The sequence below is a fragment of the Rhipicephalus microplus genome, chromosome 10, assembly GCF_043290135.1.
Source record: "Rhipicephalus microplus isolate Deutch F79 chromosome 10, USDA_Rmic, whole genome shotgun sequence".
Classification (NCBI taxonomy): domain Eukaryota; kingdom Metazoa; phylum Arthropoda; class Arachnida; order Ixodida; family Ixodidae; genus Rhipicephalus; species Rhipicephalus microplus.
The window spans coordinates 96392044-96410803 of NC_134709.1; the positions used below are offsets into that span (position 1 = coordinate 96392044).

Genomic DNA, 18760 nt, shown 5'->3' on the forward strand with positions numbered 1-18760 from the left:
ATATACTAGTTCATTGTTTTCATGGCACTGCGTCTCAACGCTCGCTAAACCTTTCTAAAACTAAGGAGGTTACACCCAGCGAGTATGACATAGCACCCCTTTTTCGTCAGGTAGTGCTCAATGTACATGCCAATGGCAGCTAATGGGGAATGAGAGACAGAAGCATTTGGCTTTTAGTTAATGCGCACGCCGCGAACTTTTTATTGTTCGACAAAACACAAGCGAAATCTACCACCGGCACCACCTTTCAGGTCAAAATTTAACACTGGTTACACACTACGACTACGAGAAATGAACGGGTGCCGCTTTAAAGAGCTTGGTATGGTTTCCCAGCACATTTAACCGACGTCCTCCGCTTACTCTACACAGACTTAGAATAGTGAAAAGATATACATCTGAACCTATCGAACTAAGTAGCGGCATTGGACAAGGTTGTCCTCTCTCCACAATTCCCTTTGTATTATGCATAGATCTATTATTGAAACAAATTCAGAAATGCACTTCAATACACGGTTTTCCTCTCCCAGGCTTGGGCGAAGTGAAACTAGCGGCATATGCCGATGACATCTCGTTGTTTATTCGGAACATAGATAGCTACAGAACCTTTTTGCGAAGATTTCACACGTATAGTTACCTGTCGGGAGCACGTCTTAAGCCGGGAAAAAGCAAGGCATTGTGCTTTGGGACACACATTGAAGAGTTCCCTGACGGCGTCCAAATCGTCCAAGGAGTTAAAGTCTTAGGTGTAACTTTCCTTTCGACTGGTGACGTAGCCCGCACGACATGGAAAAGAAACCCAACACAAAGTGGACAGACGCATTGAAGTTGCCAGAACCTTTCATCTTCCTTTTACTGAAAGGGCTTATCTAATTAAATCGAGCATAACAGCGCCACGGCTTTATGTAGCCAGAATTGCTCGATCACCTCGTCGGGTTTTGCTGAGAGTGGCTACTGCGTGCGGCTCCTTTTTTTGGGATGGCCACGCCGAAGCTGTCGCTAGAGCCTCGGTCCGCCTGCCACTAAAATAAGGAGGGCTCAGTGTACCCAACTTTGATGTAATGTGCCGCATGTTGGCTCTCAAAAACACCGGGACATTCTTAGAGAACTCATTGAATCCAGGCAGGCAACTTGTAGTGTATCTGCTAGGAACCTCTAGAAGACTTTTTGGTTTAGCAAACGACAGGGGACCAGCTGCTGAGCAGCCATAAGCTTATTACACACATGTTATAAAATCTTTGCAACAATGGCGAAATGATTTTCCAGTTGAGGAACTTATGGAAATGTCCCCTACCGACATGAGCGAACTAATAGCATTTAAAAGCCTATCTGAGGAACAACGCCAGAAATGCCGGGCGAAAAGACGTTGGACTCTTACAAACACGTCTCTCCCCTCCGAAGTCCGTGACCTAAACTGGCTTAGGGAATGGGAGGCTTTACCAACGGCTGACCGCCTGGGGCGTTGCGCCCTCCGCCACATGCCCGCATTGCGGTCGCATCGAAACACTGAACCATGTCTTTCTTGAATGTATAGTAGCGCGCACCTTCTGGTGCATGGTTAACAGGATGTTCCAAAAAAGTATGCAGTGGAAGTCTAGCCACAGGGATAACTTCGTCGTACTCTTAATGGCTATAGGAGCCTTCGTCTTATGGAAACGAAGGGGACTGGCCTGCCTGAGGAGACGCCCCCAGAGAGCCATGTTTTTCCTACTTCATCGGTAAACATAATGCTTATGCATCTTAATGCAGAACTAGTCATGCTGAAAGAGGAGGCTTTCCTCCGACGCTGGTCTACGCAATTTATTATTGTTAAAAACAACAGAGTGTCCATGCCTTTCCTTCCCTATTGAGGAGGTGGGCTAGATCTTGTACCTTTGTAACATTACAGTGTGTATTTTCCTTTTCTTCTTTAGAAACATGTCCTTTTTGTGAAATATTGTTCTTGAGCGCGAGAGCAAATTGTCCTCACAGGTGAATGCAAAATACCACGCTACACTGTGAATGACCTCCCCTTGTTTGTTCACAAAGCCTTACTGTTTATTTAGGTTTAATCATCTCGATATCATGAATGTCCTGTCTCTGTTGTACAATTTTGCACTGTACGTTACTGTATATGCAGTAAGTTCTTTTCGCTGTATTTACCAGCTTGCATTGTACATACACATTGTTCACCATTGTCCATTTTTATGTGCGCAGATAAGCTTTGTATGTTATATCAGGAAATAAAATTCTCTTAAACGAGCTTCGCCCCTAAATGTCGATGGGAGTGCTATCTCTTCGCGGACCAAGTCACTGAATATCGGCAACATTCTTCAGTGATTCTTGAGAAGCGTAGCGTCAATTTCAGTCGAACAGCGGCATTGTGCTCAACTCAGTCAAGTGAAGGATGGAATTCGAGTCGAGGAGCGTTTCTGAATACGGGGTTCACTGGTGTCGATGCCGTCCTCCTCACTCTATAGCGTACGCCTCCTTTTCTCTGCCATCCGCGTCCGTAATTGGTTCATTCCTTGCACGTGATCTTGCAGATGGCTGATGCTGTTATTAATTATTACGCAAAAAGTTCAAAACGAGTACGCATGTGCATATATGGCTGAAGCCGCATTTTCGCCGTGACCAAAGAAGAAATCGTAGCCAAGACGTAAACTGAAAAGGAGAAGCGTTTCAGTTCGCGCCAAGTCGACCAACATTGTTTCGCGGTGTTTGTTCAATCCAATATCCGAGTTTTCAACAATGCTGGGTCACCGCAAAACAAAAAAAAACGATTTTGCTCTCTTCAACTTACCTCGTGCAATCCGAGATGAAGCACGCCGTGAAGTGTAGGTATGAAACATCTCACGTGAACGCTTTCGTACAACTCCGTCTATGTACGTCGACGCGGATCTGCGAAGCGAGTTAGTGTGACGCTTTTCATTGAAACGCCAGGAGCGCGTCTAATGTGCGTGTAGTGACTGCCAGTTGTTACAAACACAGAGCAGCAGCTGGAGCGTGCAATCAGGGCACCTTCAGGAACATTTCAAGCTTGCCCAGTTGACCAGAACGTGCCATGGCATAAAGGAGCCGAAACGCGCTCCTTCAGGACACCTCCATAGTAGAACTCCCACTTTGCAGACAGATCCCTGCACTGCACCAGAATCACCTGGCATCACGATATTCAAAGCGGCCACATAAAAAAAACCGTCATCGCTGTGTTGCTAGTCAAGCGTTCGTACTATAGTTTGACCGTGGTTTTTCCTTGCGTGTGCACAAGCCGGCTGTAATTACACGTCACAACGTCACGCCCTGTGGTCACAGACATGATCCAGCAATAAGCGCGTTCACTGTGTCACAGCACGAACAAAACACATTCGGAGAAATGTACCAGTTATAGCTGGACGAACTACAGTGAACGACGTGAGACGTCACGGCCAGTGGTATAAAATATCGAACTGCACAACGTTGCCACTTGAGTAACGCACATTTCGCTTGCTTTTTAAATGCGAAGCATTTCTTAGCAAACTTAGGCGACTTTGAGCGCATCTATCTATCTATCTATCTATCTATCTATCTATCTATCTATCTATCTATCTATCTGTCTGTCTGTCTGTCTGTCTGTCTGTCTGTCTGTCTGTCTGTCTGTCTGTCTGTCTGTCTGTGTCTGTCCGTCTGTCCGTCTATCTATCTATCTATCTATCTATCTATCTATCTATCTATCTATCTATCTATCTATCTATCTATCTATCTATCTATCTATCTATCTATCTATCTACCTATCTATCTATCTATCTATCTATCTATCTATCTATCTATCTATCTATCTATCTGTCTGTCTGTCTGTGCGTCTATCTATCTATCTATCTATCTATCTATCTGTCTGTGTGTCTGTCTGTCTGTCTATCTATCTATCTATCTATCTATCTATCTATCTATCTATCTATCTATCTATCTATCTATCTATCTATCTATCTATCTATCTATCTATCTATGTAGCCAACTACGACTTTTAGCTCTCCTGGCCGTTTCGATGATGGAATCAATACCAAACTTGGTATGGCCTAACATGATTGTATGAAGAACATATTTGATTAGCCTTAACATGTAAATCACGACATGTATGTCATCAATTCATGATTTACATTACATGGTCCTGCAGCTCTTCTGGTGGTTTCGTTCACATGGCATGTTGCAAAACTGGTATGGTATAATATGATTGCATAGCAAACAAAAGCGATGGACCCTAACATGAAAATCTTAACATGTGTGTCATGTAACAACATGACTACATGCCACGTTCATGATGTGCTCGCGGTCATTTCGCTAGCGTCCCATATACCAAATTTGGTATTACAGTACGCGAACGGACGACATAGGTTTGTGGCTGGTGCAAACATGATAATCATTAGGTACGTGGCATTTAACAAGACTACATGCCACGCTCATTATTTGTCGCTACCGTTCTGCTGACTTCAATTCTACCAAGTTTGGTATTATAGTTCGTGAATGGATGACATATGTATGATACTGGTGCAAACATAATAAACATGAGACGTGTGTCATATATTAACATGACTACATGCTACGCTCATCATGCGCTCGCGGCCGTTTCGCTAGCTTCACATGTACCAAACTCGATATTACTCGACGCGAACGGACGACATAGGTAAATGACACATACAAACATAATAATCAGGACATGCGTGTCGTTTAACTACATGCCACACTATTGCGCTCGCGGCCGTTTTGATAGCTTTACATATGCCAAATTTTGTATTATGTGACGTCAATGGATGATGAAGGTATGATGAGTGGTGGAAACATGATAACCATGAGGTGCGTGTCATGTGAAAACATAACTACATGCCACAGTCAAGGCGCCATGACATTTCAACATTAGGCGCTGCACGCTCTCGCCGGCGTCCATTTCGTCGCGTCACGCCTGCGTTGGCACGCCAGGCGCCGGTCCTGCCATATACTCGCAGGTGTTGCCGCGCTGCGTTGGTTTGAGGCATGTGTGTTTTAGGGCGTCCTGCGTCACTCCGTCACGAAAGGAGGGAGACGCATTGTTATCTTGGTAACGCATCGGCGCGAATTTCCTGCCGGTCGCCTTGGGGCCACGCCGACGGACGCTGGTCGTGCCGGTCGCACCTGGTGTCAGGCTATAGAGTGCTCGTGTTTTGCCAACGTAGCATCGCTGTGCCTAGCGTGCGCGCAAGTCAACGCTAATTGGAGTATATTGGGCCCTTCATGACACGCTGGCGGCCGTTTTGCTAGCTCTACATTTACCGATTTTCGTGCTAGGTGAGGTCAATGGATGACGAATCTATGACTGGTGCAAATATGATAATCCTGACACGCGTGTCGTGTAAGAACATGGCAACTTACCACGCTAATAGCGTGCTCTCAGCCGTTTCACTAGCTCCACATATATCAAATTTGGTATCACGTGACGTGAATAGATGATTGAGCTAAATGACACATCTCCACATTATAATCATGACACGGAAGCCATGTACGCCATCATTGACCTCCACCTCGTAACGTTGTGATTATTATAAAGTGTCATATCAACACTTATTATTCGTGCTTCGCATATCACCAATTCCCGCTGTACGTGGGATCTACCAATTTTTTTGTTGTATCGTTTATGTTCATTAAGGTAACCGTATGTCCTACGACTCATTTCGTTCCCTTTGTTTCATTTAATGTACTCACCATAGCAACTGAACCCTAACATTCACTTTTTGAATAAAGTCAAGCTCCTGAGATGAGGTTCCTGATTAAAGCCAAGCTACTGAAGCGCCCCCTTCTAGGTGGCGCTCAAGAAACATAGGAAAGGAGCAAAGAGAAAGGTGTTGCTACTTTAGAAACTTGTTTCCAAAGTAGCAACATCTTTCTGTAGCAACACCTTCAAGACCTTAATTTGACACCCGATCCCGTGGTCCGAAACAAGGGCGTAGCCAGGGGCAGGTACAGCGGTCACGTACGCCCCACGAAATTATTTCTCGCCATTGCATAGAGAGTAGAAAGTGGCCGTATTAAGGGGGTGTCCCTTCCGAAGAAGAATTCTGGCTACGCGCCTGGTCCATGATATTTCGTCCGCCGCTGTGCACCATTTTCAGTGAAAGGCTCTGAAGCATACATATGATGTTGACTGGACGTGGCACCGGTATCCTAGGAGTAAATGTGTAATGTCTATAAAGTTAGATAGCCAGCTCTGCAACCATAATCGACGTTTCACCAACATTATGCCTCGAGGTAACTCTGGATCGAATTTCTTGGTTGCGATAAACAACCTTTGCTACTGCACGGTTTAAAATCATTTTGGTCGAGCTTGGCTTAGGTGTATGTGGAATCGCTATCAAGGAACCAGATTGCGATTGTCTTGATCTGCTCTGGTCGCTATCAAAGTTGTACGCGTGACACCCGTATTACATCACCTCGCAGCATATTGGGAATTGTTTAACGGGGCTGTAAACTAGACTATTATAGAATGCAATCTGTAATTAACCATTCCTCAGTTTAGTATGAATTCACCAGACCAGTGCACTTTAAACACTAAATTTTGACGTCTCTATCGCAAAGTAAGCCATTCACTTTGTTTTCTTCAGAGCCTGACTTGTTGGCGCCAAAGGAAGTGGATGGACTTGTGCGCGTAGTCTTACGGAAAGCCATCCACCACGACGACATGGCTGAGGCGGCGGCGAAATTCTGCACCCGCGTCATCAGGGTGAGCCATTAGCGTTCGCGAACGCCTCTTACTTTTTCAGGCGAATGCCTCAAATGGCTCGTCAGGTTCGGAAAGCGACCGGCGTTCAGCGACGGTGTTCATCGTCTGCGATCACGTCAGCGGCGTCATCATGGTCAAGTTACGCAAGGAATCATCGTGCGATGAGGTCACGATTTGTTGTCACGGCGTCACAGATCATCAAAATATGCAACGCCCTGACGACGTCGATTCGACGTCGTCTCGCTGACGTCGCATGATGGCGTAATTGCATAAGTGCCTGGTCAAAGGTAGGCCGATCACAGAGGCAGCGCAGGACAGCGTAAAATACAGGAAGCTTACAATGACTCCGATCCTGGAGCGAAACAACGTTAGCTGCAAAAAGCATTCGGGGGTTGAGAGTTATTGCATTGACAGAGAACAATAGTAGGTTGGCTTACGCATTCTAGTCGATTGAGCAAAATGCACCAAGGGAGCCAGCGAGGGTTATTTTGAAACAAAACACACTGTATTTTCTATGCATGGGCGTCTCCGTAATCAGTCGCCCGGTAAGTAACGCCACCAGCATCACCGCAATTACTATCCTGAGAGGTCGTCGTGGCTAAAGACGACGAAGGCGGTGCTCAACTTGTTGAAATCGTCAGACTTCAACAAGTTGAGCGGCCGGCTTATAATGACTGTGAGGTGCGTAACACTGTGTGTACATGCTCTCTCTCTCTTTCTCTTTCTATATGTATATATATTGTTAAGGCGTTTATTAGCCGGCAATGAGCGAGAATATACAATGGCGACAGCCACAGCCAAGCACGGGCTCTCAGCGCGAGCGGCGTCCTTGTTGGGTAGCCCCACTAGAAGGTACTCAAGAGTTCGACCCATTTCATAGTTCGGAGGCTTCGCTACAATTACCCTGGGGTTGAAGAGGGAGCCGCCTGGCGACGTTGACGATGTCTCGCCCACGGTGGCGCATGTCCGAAGATTGTTCAACGGGTTCGATCAGATAGTTGACGGGTGAGGTGCGCTCGATGACACGGTAGGGGCCTTCGTATTTGGGACGTAGTTTGGAAGAGGCCAGCGGCAGAGGTCGGGATCGAGAGCCATACAAGCGCACCAGGAAGAAACGTGGGCTCAGAAGTGCTGGAGCCATCACGGATACTCTTCTGCCGCTCTTGCTCTTGCGTCGTAAAAGTCTTGGCAAGCTCGCGACACTCTTCAGCAAGCCTGGCTGTCTCGGAAATAGGTGTACACTCAGATGTATCCGGCGTGTACGGGAGTATCGTGTCCATGGTGTGCGACGGGTGCCTTCCGTACAGCAAGTAGAAAGGTGAAAAAGCAGTCGTGCTCTGAGGGGCGGTGTTGTAGGCGTAGGTGACGAAGGGCAGTATATTATCCCAATTAGTGTGGTTGGCAGCGACGTACATAGAAAGCATGTCGCCGAGGGTGCGGTTAAAGCGTTCGGTGAGGCCATTCGTCTGTGGGTGGTAAGCAGTAGTTTTGCGGTGGACAGAATGGCACTCTGTCAGAATGGCTTCGACGACTTCCGACAAGAAGACACGGCCTCGATCGCTGAGAAGCTCTTGGGGTGGTCCGTGGCGCAGTATAAATCGATGCAGCAGGAAGGACGCAACATCGTGCGCAGCAGCCGCAGGGAGAGCGGCGGTTTCGGCGTATCGCGTTAAATGGTCAACGGCAACGATGGCCCAGCGGATACCAGCCGACGTCAGAGGAAGTGGTCCATACAAATCGATACCTACGCGGCCAAAGGGACGGTCATGGCAAGGTAACGGTTGTAGACTGGCGTGCGACATGTGGGCTGACGGTTTACGGCGTTGGCAAGTGAGGCAAGAGCGATAGAACTGCAGCACATAGCGGTACATCCCGTGCCAGAAGTAGCGTTTTCAAATGCGATGGTAGGTTTTGAATACCCCAGAGTGCGCGCATTGCGGATCAGAATGGAAGGATTCACATATCTCTGACCGCAGACTGCGGGGTATCACGAGTAATCACTGCCGGCCGTAGGCGTCGTAATTGAGTCGGTGTAGGAGGCCGTCACGAATGGCGAAATGGCGAGCTTGACGACGCAATGCACGCGTGGATGGCGTTGCGGATGGATTAGAGAGCATGTCGATGAGCGGGCCGATCCAATTATCCTTTCGCTGTTAGGTAGCGATGATGTCAACATCAATGGCAGAAACAACAGCCGAGGATACTGAGCAGAGCACATCACCTTCAGGCAGAGGGGAGCGCGAGAGGGCGTCGGCGTCAGCATGCTGGCGTCCGTTGCGGTACAGCACGCGGATATCGTAGTCTTGTAAGCGAAGAGCCCAACGGGCGAAACGGCCTGAGGGATCCTTCAATGATGAAAGCCAGCATAGTGCATGATGGTCGGTGACGACAGCGAATGGGCGACCATACAAATAAGGTCGAAACTTTGTAAGAGCCCAGACGATCGCCAGGCACTCTTTCTCCGTGACGGTGTAGTTTTTCTCTGCTCTCGTGAGCGTACGGCTTGCATATGCTACGACATATTCAGGGAATCCGGGTTTTCGCTGCGCCAGGACAGCGCCGAGGCCTACTCCGCTGGCGTCCGTGTGCACCTCCGTTGGGGCTGTAGGGTCGTAGTGGCGTAGAATGGGAGGCGACGTCAACAAGTGGCGCAGCTTCGCGAACGCGTCGTCGCACTCGGATGACCACGAATTGAAGGGCCCGTTGATTCCAAGGAGCTTCGTCAGAGGTGATATGATCGTGGCGAAATTTCGTATGAAGCGTCGGAAGTATGAGCACAGGCCCACGAAACTACGCAGTTCTTTGACAGATGCAGGTTTGGGGAATTCGGCCACGGCCTGAAGCTTGGCAGGATCAGGAAGAATGCCGTCTTTGGACACGACGTACCCCAGTATGGTGAGTTGCCGTGCTGCGAAGCGGCACTTTTTCAGATTTAGTTGTAAGCCGGCATTGCTCACACGTGCGAAAACTTCTTTCAGACGTTGTAGATGCGTGGAGAAATCCGGAGCAAAGACAATGACATCGTCGAGGTAACACAAGCACGTGTACCATTTCAAGTTGCGCAGAACGGTGTCCATCATGCGCTCAAAGGTCGCAGGTGCATTACATTGACCAAACGGCATGACGTTGAACTCGTACAAGCCGTCTGGCGTGATGAAGGCGGTCTTTGGTCGAGCGTCGTCAGCCATGGGTACTTGCCAGTACCCCGAGCGCAGATCGAGAGAAGAAAAAAAATCGGCTCCATGAAGGCTGTCAATCGCGTCATCGATGCGTGGCAGTGGATAAACATCCTTGCGAGTGATCTTATTGAGCCGTCTGTAGTCCACACAGAACCACACAGAACCGTCTTTCTTCGCAACAAGAACAACAGGAGACGCCCATGAACTGTCGGAGGGCCGAATAACGTCGCGTCGGAGCATATCGTCAACCTGATCATTAATTACTCGACGTTCAGCAGGCGACACGCGATATGGACGTTGCCGTAAAGGTGGATGGGCACCAGTGTCGATGCGATGCGTAACAATGAACGTGCGACCGAGAGAACTTCGCCTGACATCGAAGGAAGAACGATATTCTTGTAACAGGTCCAAAAGTTGGGAACGCTGTACGGCCGTAAGGTTGTCAGCGATGGAGGGTCTAAATACATCAGCAGACGACGAATCAGAAGTGGAAACAGCATTGATGGTACACGACCTGGGAGCGCGCGTGTCATCGGGTACGTCCAGGACTTGTGCGTCGTGGACTGATTCCACTCTGCCGAGACATTCCCCTTGAGGCAAGGTAACAGCGTACGGGGACGGGTTGGTTACAAAAATAGCAGAGTTGTCCTGGTTGACCTGCACGGTCGCGAAAGGTACTAGCAACCCTTTCCTGCTGCAAGCGCGGTCAGATAGCGAAACAAGTCCAATGGTGTCGGAGAGACATGCGCAGTAGACAGACACAGCCGTCGTCGAGTTTGGAGGCACTGTTGTATCGTCTTTCGTTAGAATCTTGCTCAGTGTCGGGGGACTGTCTTCTGGCGTCAAATGCGAGAAGGGTGAGAGCTCAATTTCGGCGGCGGCACAATGGATGACGGCGTCATGGCGGGAGAGAAAGTCCCATCCCAGGATGACGTCATGAGAGCATGCCTGAATGATGATGAACTGGGCGACATACAGAACGTCCTGGATGACAACGCGAGCTGTGCACCCTGCTGCAGGATGAATCCGGTGCAAACTTGGAGTACGGAGGGATAACCCAGAAAGTGGCGTCGTCACTTTTCGAAGTAAGCGGCAGAGTTTTTCGTCCATAACTGATACGGCAGCTCCAGTGTCAATAAGAGCCGATGCACAAACACCGTCCACAAGCACGTCAATGACATTCGAGGGGCTGCTCTGAGGGCTTTCACATTGCGATAGCGTCGCAGTCCTTGCCTCAGGGACTGCGACGACTAGTTTTCCCGCCCATGAGCTGCCGCACTTGGCCGCATGGGAGACAGGGAACGGCGTCGTGGAGACGGTGATCTTCGAGATGGACCTGGGCGAGATCGAGGTGGCATAGACGGTGGTTCGTCGCGATAAGGACGGCTGAGTTGGCCAGCAACAGGTGAAGAAATTGGAGCCGGCTGTACGCGATGGCAATAACGGGCCACGTGACCAGCGTAACCGCAGGCAAAGCAGATGGGCCGGTTGTCGGGTGTGCGCCATCTATTCACCGGGGTAGGTCTCACCCATGTCACAAGGGCTGATGGACGGAACGGTGGCTGCATGGTGGACTGAAGCTGAGGCTGAGGGGTTACGTCAACATACGTAGCGGGCATACCCGCTGCAAAGGACGGAGGTCGTACAGCAGCTTCAGCGTAGGTCAGAGGGGCGGGTGCTTGAACGACTTCGGGCGGCCTGGCGACCACTTGCGCGTAACTCAGGGACGCAGGAGCCGGAGGCTGTTGGGGGTGGTAAGCAGGCATTACCTCCGCTATTTCCTGTTCAATCGCTCGGCGGATGGGAGGGAGAGGGGTAGTAGCCGATTGTTGAACAGCAGATTGGTGGGAAAAGGGCAGGAGGGAGAACTGACGCGCGATTTCCTCACGGATAAAGGACTTCAGTTCTGCCATCAACGCCACTTGGTCACAACTGGCCTCCAAGCCAGCAAGCGTTGCAGCTCGTGGTGGGGAGCGTCGGGTCATCGAACGCTGCCGGCGGAGCTCCTCGTAGCTCTGGCACAGTGTGATAACCTCAGCCACCGTGCCGGGGTTTTTGGCAAGCAGCATCGTGAAGGCATCATCGTCGATGCCTTTCATGATGTTTCGGATCTTGTCAGACTCGGACATGGTGTGATTGGATTTGTTACATAGGTCCAGGACATCTTCAATATAGCTGGTTAATGACTCACCAGCCTCCTGAGCACGTTCACGCAAGCGCTGCTCGGCTTGCAGCTTGCGAACAGCAGGGCGGCCGAAGACGTTGACGATTGCGGTCTTGATATCGGACCAGGTGGCAAAATCGGACCCGTGGTTGTTGTACCACAAACTGGCGACACCGGCAAGGTAAAACACCAAGTTGGTCAGCTTGCCGTCCTCGTCCCATTTGTTGGGGACGCTCACGCGCTCGTAAATGACGAGCCAGTCCTCCACGTCAGTGCCATCAGCGCCAGTGAAGATGGGTGGATCGCGGATTCTGGGGACACCGGGATAAGGGGGTGGCATTGGAGGAGGCGTTTGCTCAGAAGCGTCGTGGTACATAGTAGATGGCAGGGTACGTGATCGTAACTCCAAAGGCATAGACAGGGATCGCAGCACTCTCCACCAAATTGTTAAGGCGTTTATTAGCCGGCAACGAGCGAGAATATACAATGGCGACAGCCACAGCCAAGCACGGGCTCTCAGCGCGAGCGGCGTCCTTGTTGGGTAGCCCCACTAGAAGGTACTCAAGAGTTCGACCCATTTCATAGTTCCGAGGCTTCGTTACAATATATATATATATATATATATATATATATATATATATATATATATATATATTTCAATTCATCAAACTCTCTCATCCTTGTCTTCAGTGTAGGGTAGCATACCGGTCCTTCTAGACCTGTTAACACCCCTTCCTTTCCGTACTCTCCTATTGCTTACTTCCTTCTCTTCTCCATTCGCAACGCAGTGTCGTGAGAAGTTCCTCGATGCACTTATACTTCCCATTATCTTGAATTCTAACAGCATGCCAGCCAATGGAAGCTTGCCTCTTTTGAACGGTAAAATTGTCAAGTCTTCTAGAATCTCTATGGCAGAAAAACTCGGCTGAATATGCATGTAGCTGAAACGAGTCGAAGGTATACTAGCAATATTTTCATTCTCCTTGGCAGATGTATTGACATCGCCTCTGCCGTTCTAAAAAGCTTCCTGCTGACAAAATGGTTTTCACTGCTTCAGGATCGGAGGCGTTGCCAGTTTTTCACATCTGACATTCTTATGCACTGCCTTCATGAATAACGTCATCAGTGGGCGTTGCCATTACTTCAAAGCGACGTACCAAATTTTCGTGTTCTCTGGCGTTCTCCTGTTAGGATGACCTGTTTTTTTGCATAATTTTTGTGGACGCCGCAGATACTGGACATCTGCGATGATCACCCTTCTAGTTGGATGAGGCATCGCATGCTTTTGCCCTGATTTTGTGGATGTATCGACAGTGACACCTGTGGGCGATATGTTTTCCTGCGTATGGCTATGGAGTCTGTCGAATTGAAAGTAATGCTCTTTATCAAAAAGCGCCTCCTTTTTTATTACTGGCACTGCTGCTTTTGTCGAATCTGCTCTTGAATGTGCTTCCAATTGTAGTTTGCAAGACACCACCTTAATACTGTGAATTTTGCAGCTCTAGAGTGACACGTGATTCGACATGACTAATAAATGTTACAATAAATGCAGTTAATGATGAATGAACGCATTGTGACCTGCTTGTGAGTGTACCGTCACGTGGGCTGTAGAGTTCCAGAGCGAGCGAGAAAAAGCAAGAGGAAAACAGGGAAGTCTCGAAGCAACCACGTGATATTATCAAAGAAGACAACGCTTCAGAAAGGTCAAAGTGGAGCCTACAAAGACTTCCCAAGGCCGTTATTACAACGTCATTGTGTGAGTGACACGCAATACTGCCACGGTCGTTCGCTATCTTCACCTTTTTACGGCATCTCTCATAATCATAAGGTGCTTTTGGGACGTTCAACCCCACATATCAATGAATCAATCTTCACATTTTCTTCATGTGGCTTTGGCCCGCAAAGCCACTAAGGAATGCTATGCTCTAGAGGCGCCTCGCTGTTCGAAAAAGCTCGCGATCATTGTAAATCGTTCTGTGAAGATTGCGCGCAAGACGCGAGCACTCGAGATTATTCCAGAGCTTGCGTGACGCCCACTGATGAGACTGGAATAATCGAGGGCATCTGTATAAATTCTGATGCGCTTCACCACTTGTCAGTTTTAAAGATCAAATGGCGTCCGTTACTCTGGCAAAACCTGCTAATGCTATTCTAAACTCACTACCATAAAGGGCTCATTAGCAGTGTCCCAAAGTTGATCTAGAACATCGCGTACTTCATGTGTTGTTTGCGTTGTTTACACGTACATTTATAATGTTCGTTTTATGTAACTATTTTCATTGCACTTGCGGAGCTTCGACAATTGCTTATTAACTAGGTAAACACATAATCTTCTGTCATTATTTTAACCCCTGACGTGCAATAAGTGATATGCTGCCCTGCTGTTTTTTTTTGTCGCCATATTCTATAAGAACATTTGTATAGGTCGTTTCATTCACGATCGCAGTAAAGCCTTTGTTGCATTTTTGTCAGTCATGATAACTGTAATGCATACACGTGTAATCCGGAACTAGCGTATGTTATCGTAATAATTAAACTATGTGTCTAGTCACCGTTAATTCGGCTTGATGTAAATAAGTAGGTGAGGGCTTGTGTTGGCTTATTGACGCGGTTAGTCGCACCTGTAGTGAAATCTGCTATGTGACAAGATTTACTTTGACGCCGTAGTTGTCAACCGCCGCCGCCGGAGTTGGCCAGCGCTGTAGGGCAAAATAAGAAAACAAATCCAGGATTGGATCTGATTTGAACAAGAACCCTCTGGGTGGCAGCGGAGTATTCCAAACCAGAGCCATGTGAATCTCATTCACACAAAGACCCCATGTAAGCGTCATGTCGAGCATGGAATCACGTTAACCTGCAATACAGCGTGATGTGACACAATGTAAATTGGATGGCGAGTCGATCGTTCAGTTCTTCGAACCTATTCTAAGGGCTAAGCTATAATTCTTCATCGTCATCAGCCACAGCACGAATCAAGCGCTCATACCGCCTTAAAGAGGTGTCGCGCCTCGACGTTTCATCGCACAATGACGAATAATTTTAGATAGCGTAAATTTTCCTGTATCACAAAAAAAATATTTGTCCTATATTGGCCACATCCCAGAAGATCTTGTGTTAGTTGCAACAATAGAGTCGTCAACAGACTCCAGAAAAGCCGCTCGTCCAGCTTTCGCTGTGACTGTGCTGCGTGTTCCATGAAGGCCTTGGAAGGTTTATTCTGAGCCCTTCTATCAATATGATTCGAAACGGATGAGTGCGTTGTGACACGACATAGACAAGTGGTACACAGGGCAGGTACTCAACTCTCGGCTGCGCTTCACTGAGCAAATATCAGAAAAAAATTCATAACAGCAAGCAGAAGGCGCGATAACATTCGTTAGTCAAACACGTCTTGCAGAAATTTATGAACATTTTACTTTGCTGATGGAAATGAGAGGAGAGAATCAATTGCGAGATTCGGCTGGTCCGTGCTAGATCACCCAGCTATATATAGAGGCTGGGATACTTTGCCTCCGTGTATCGTTTCTGGCCTGCGGGATATATTGATTTCGATCGTCGACTTCTGAGCTGAGCTGAATTCTTATATGCTAGTTATTACGCTTTCCCGTAAAGAACAATTTTTATTTACCATCCACCCATTGCATATACACTTGTTTACTTCTCCGCGCTGTTATTGTTTGGATAATACCACAGGCTGAGGTCGACGGGGGGTTCGTCGATCGACTGTTGTGGACCTGCCGCAACTGGTTCAAGCACTTCGACATCCCGCTGCCGAGATCCACTTTTTGGGCGCCAGTGGAGCTGAAGACTCAGAAGAATGCCGGTCAGAAACTGATCGCCTTCGTGAAGTTCATGGCCACGCTTCTGTCGGACGTCCCTGAAAATCCAGGAGCTGCATCGATGGGCTCGCTCCACTCCGGACACATCTTCTCTATGGCGGTGCTTCTGTGCGACTCCTGCAGGCTTGTCATTATCTCGCCTCAGCTGGACTACGAAGCTAAGGTATGCACTCATCATCATCACCACAACCACCATGGCTTGTTCTAGAGAACCCTAAACGTTTTTGTTGAGCCTAGACAAGTGTGGTTGCGAAGCGCCTACGAAGCCGTGATTAACGAATATCCTACGCTTTAACGAATAACCCTCTAGTCTTTTGCATAAGGTTTTGTGTGCACCCGTGTATTTACAAATGCAGGAAAAGCGCGTCAATGCAGAAAATGGGATGATTGGGACGTGTTCTTTTGTTCCGGCCAGCATACTCACTGTTTGGTTACATGAAACTCGGTAATGTGGGCACATTTAGATTATCTATGAGTCCGTGGAGCACAAAACGCCCTAAATGTGCGAGTAAAAAAAAAACGGTGTTCGCAGGCAACAGAAACAAGGTTGCGCAGTGTGGATCGCTAATTCAAACATGCAGTTAGTGACCACGGTTTCATTCACATCCAGATTTGTGAGACCGCAGTTTCGTTTTAACTTGATGCACTACGCGCGCCATGTCGCAAAACTCATGCACGTGAAAGAGGTTTGTTATGAAGAGCGTTGAGGTTCGGTCGGCAGGCTGGTATAAAACGCATTTTCTGTATTGTGATGGGCGAACCGTCAGTTACCGGCCGTTTTTACCCGTAAGGTGACTATTGTCACATGCGCATAATGGTGGTAATGGTGGTATGCAGTGCGAAATAAGGGAGGCGTGAAGAAAACGTTTCGGGCTAAACAAAAAACAGTGAATTCGGCACCTTGGCCGCATGAATTGTGAATAAAATGCCAGAATGAAGAAAATTCTGCTTTCACGCTGCTCGTATACGAGATAAGTGCAGCATTCACGTATCCATGCAAAAAATGAAAGTACATAAAACAGATGTTATCCTTATGGTTTGCTTATAACTTTCGATGTTTTTTACATTCGGTGGATTCTGATATTTTTTGCTGGTCTCACGAAATCGGGATTGACAAACTTTTGCATATATTGTTTGTGTTGTGACACGATCATCAACTACGGCTCAGCCCATAGTTACGTGTCCGTAGCGCTCAAGCATCCGCTCTTTGCTGATTGACGTAGCGCGACTGGCGGGGCAATTGTATGCTTCTTCGATGCATTGTTGCATCGATTAGCTTCACATCTCACCTGAGACGACGCCTGCATGGGGTCTTTTTAAGAAGTTTCATGCACTGGCGTTGCTATGTGGCACAACGGTTAGTTCCGTGCTGCGTGGTCCGGGCAGGCTCTTTAACGGCGAGGCTGTTTAAAAGTGGCGGTAAAACCACGGGGATCGTTCATCCCCAATTTTTAGCCCAGGTGAAGTATGTGGGCAAATATATGAGGGTAACAGGGGAGTCTACTGTAACGAGTCCTGTCACACAATTTGAGCCGGTCCTCGGCGATCGCATTTCGATGGAGGCGAAATGGTCGAGGCCCGTGTGCTGCGCGATGTCAGCGGATGTCAAAAAACAACACGTGGTCCAGATTCCCGGAGCCCTCCACTACGGCGTCTGTCATAATCATATTGTGGTTTTGGGACTTAGAATTCGAGATATTATTCGTGCTATCAACGAGTTTAGCCACTAGAGGGTGTTGGCTGAGCACGCTACAGAGACAGCGTAGCGATGTGGAGCAGGTGAATCTGGTTGGTTAAAAGGGCGAAGACGAAGCTATGACGGGAGTGGAACACGTGGTGTAGAGAGGAGGAGGTAGTAGCAGAGTGGACGGCGTTGCCGGCGAAAGAAGTCCGCCAATGGTAGCGCGCGTTCAAGTACAGGTGGCGCTGAGGAAGGAGCAGGAATGGGTCGCCAAGCGCATGCGACCTGATGCCTTCACTCCCGCTGTTTAATCAGCCTTCGTGAGGTTGTAAGTTGGTCTTATAGCTGCGGGTACTTGTTTATTCAGTCGATCTACCCATTTTCACTGACTACAAAATAATACGTGACAAATAAAGTGTGAAGAAACTGTGAGATTCGCTCATACGAATATGCTAAATTTTCAAAACTTTCACTGCAGGTCGAGTGCTTCCGCAGAGCTCTAACTACGGCCGGCGAAGCTGCTGAGCGAGGTGCCCCTGCCCGCATGGCGGTGCTGGTGGACTGCTTGCGGGACGCTTTCCTGTCGTCGGATGTTCCCGAGGAAGCTCGCTTGACCCTACTCGAACTTATAGAGCTGCGTGCTTCAGGCTGGAAACTATCCCTGGACCAGCAGCTTTACTACACCAGCCTCAACGACGCTGCTGCAGACTAATATGTCAATATCCATAACACGTTACTTTTGCCATGCCGCGTCACTGAATGAGACTTTCTCACAGTTTGCACCCGGAGACGAAAGCCTACCGTCCAATTGTTTCCCACGGCGCTCAAGAGAAGGGTCTTTTTTTTCCTTTTAAATAAACTAAGAACTATTTTAGAAGCTCCATCTATGGCTTTTTCGTTTCACAATACGTGGTTGTCGTGGGACAGGAGATGAAAGGCGACGTTACGAGCACGGTACCACCGTGGTTACGAGTCACCTGGTTAGGCCTGTAGCCTCACGCTGTAAATTCATCACACGGCGCAACTGGTTCGAAAAAAAAAATCAAATACAAGAGCAGAGTGCCTTTGCGGAGCGCTAGGAAGAAGCTTATACAAAATGGACAATACAACGTTTTGAAAATGTGCTGTTGATAACAAATATGTATCATTTCAAAGAAAAAAATCACAGAGAGTAATAGTAGTGCAGACTACGATGTT

At 48.2% G+C, this 18760-nt stretch overlaps 1 protein-coding gene across 1 annotated transcript; it reads left to right on the plus strand.

The window, feature by feature from the left end:
• The first annotated feature begins 6658 nt into the window (after positions 1 to 6658).
• Positions 6659 to 18275, plus strand: LOC119185784 (MIF4G domain-containing protein A). Its single transcript, XM_037434665.2, has 3 exons — positions 6659 to 6700; positions 15737 to 16045; positions 18042 to 18275. Exons 1-3 carry the CDS (start codon positions 6659 to 6661, stop codon positions 18273 to 18275), a joined length of 585 nt encoding a protein of 194 aa, XP_037290562.2.
• Positions 18276 to 18760: the final 485 nt, after the last annotated feature.

Excerpts from the sequence above, each read along its gene's own strand:
- LOC119185784 (XM_037434665.2), top strand. The coding sequence starts at position 6,659 with ATGGCTGAGGCGGCGGCGAAATTCTGCACCCGCGTCATCAGG. Across the intron at positions 6,701-15,736 it reads TCTGCACCCGCGTCATCAGG|GCTGAGGTCGACGGGGGGTT; the intron begins GTGAGCCATTAG and ends ATAATACCACAG. Across the intron at positions 16,046-18,041 it reads AGCTGGACTACGAAGCTAAG|GTCGAGTGCTTCCGCAGAGC; the intron begins GTATGCACTCAT and ends CTTTCACTGCAG.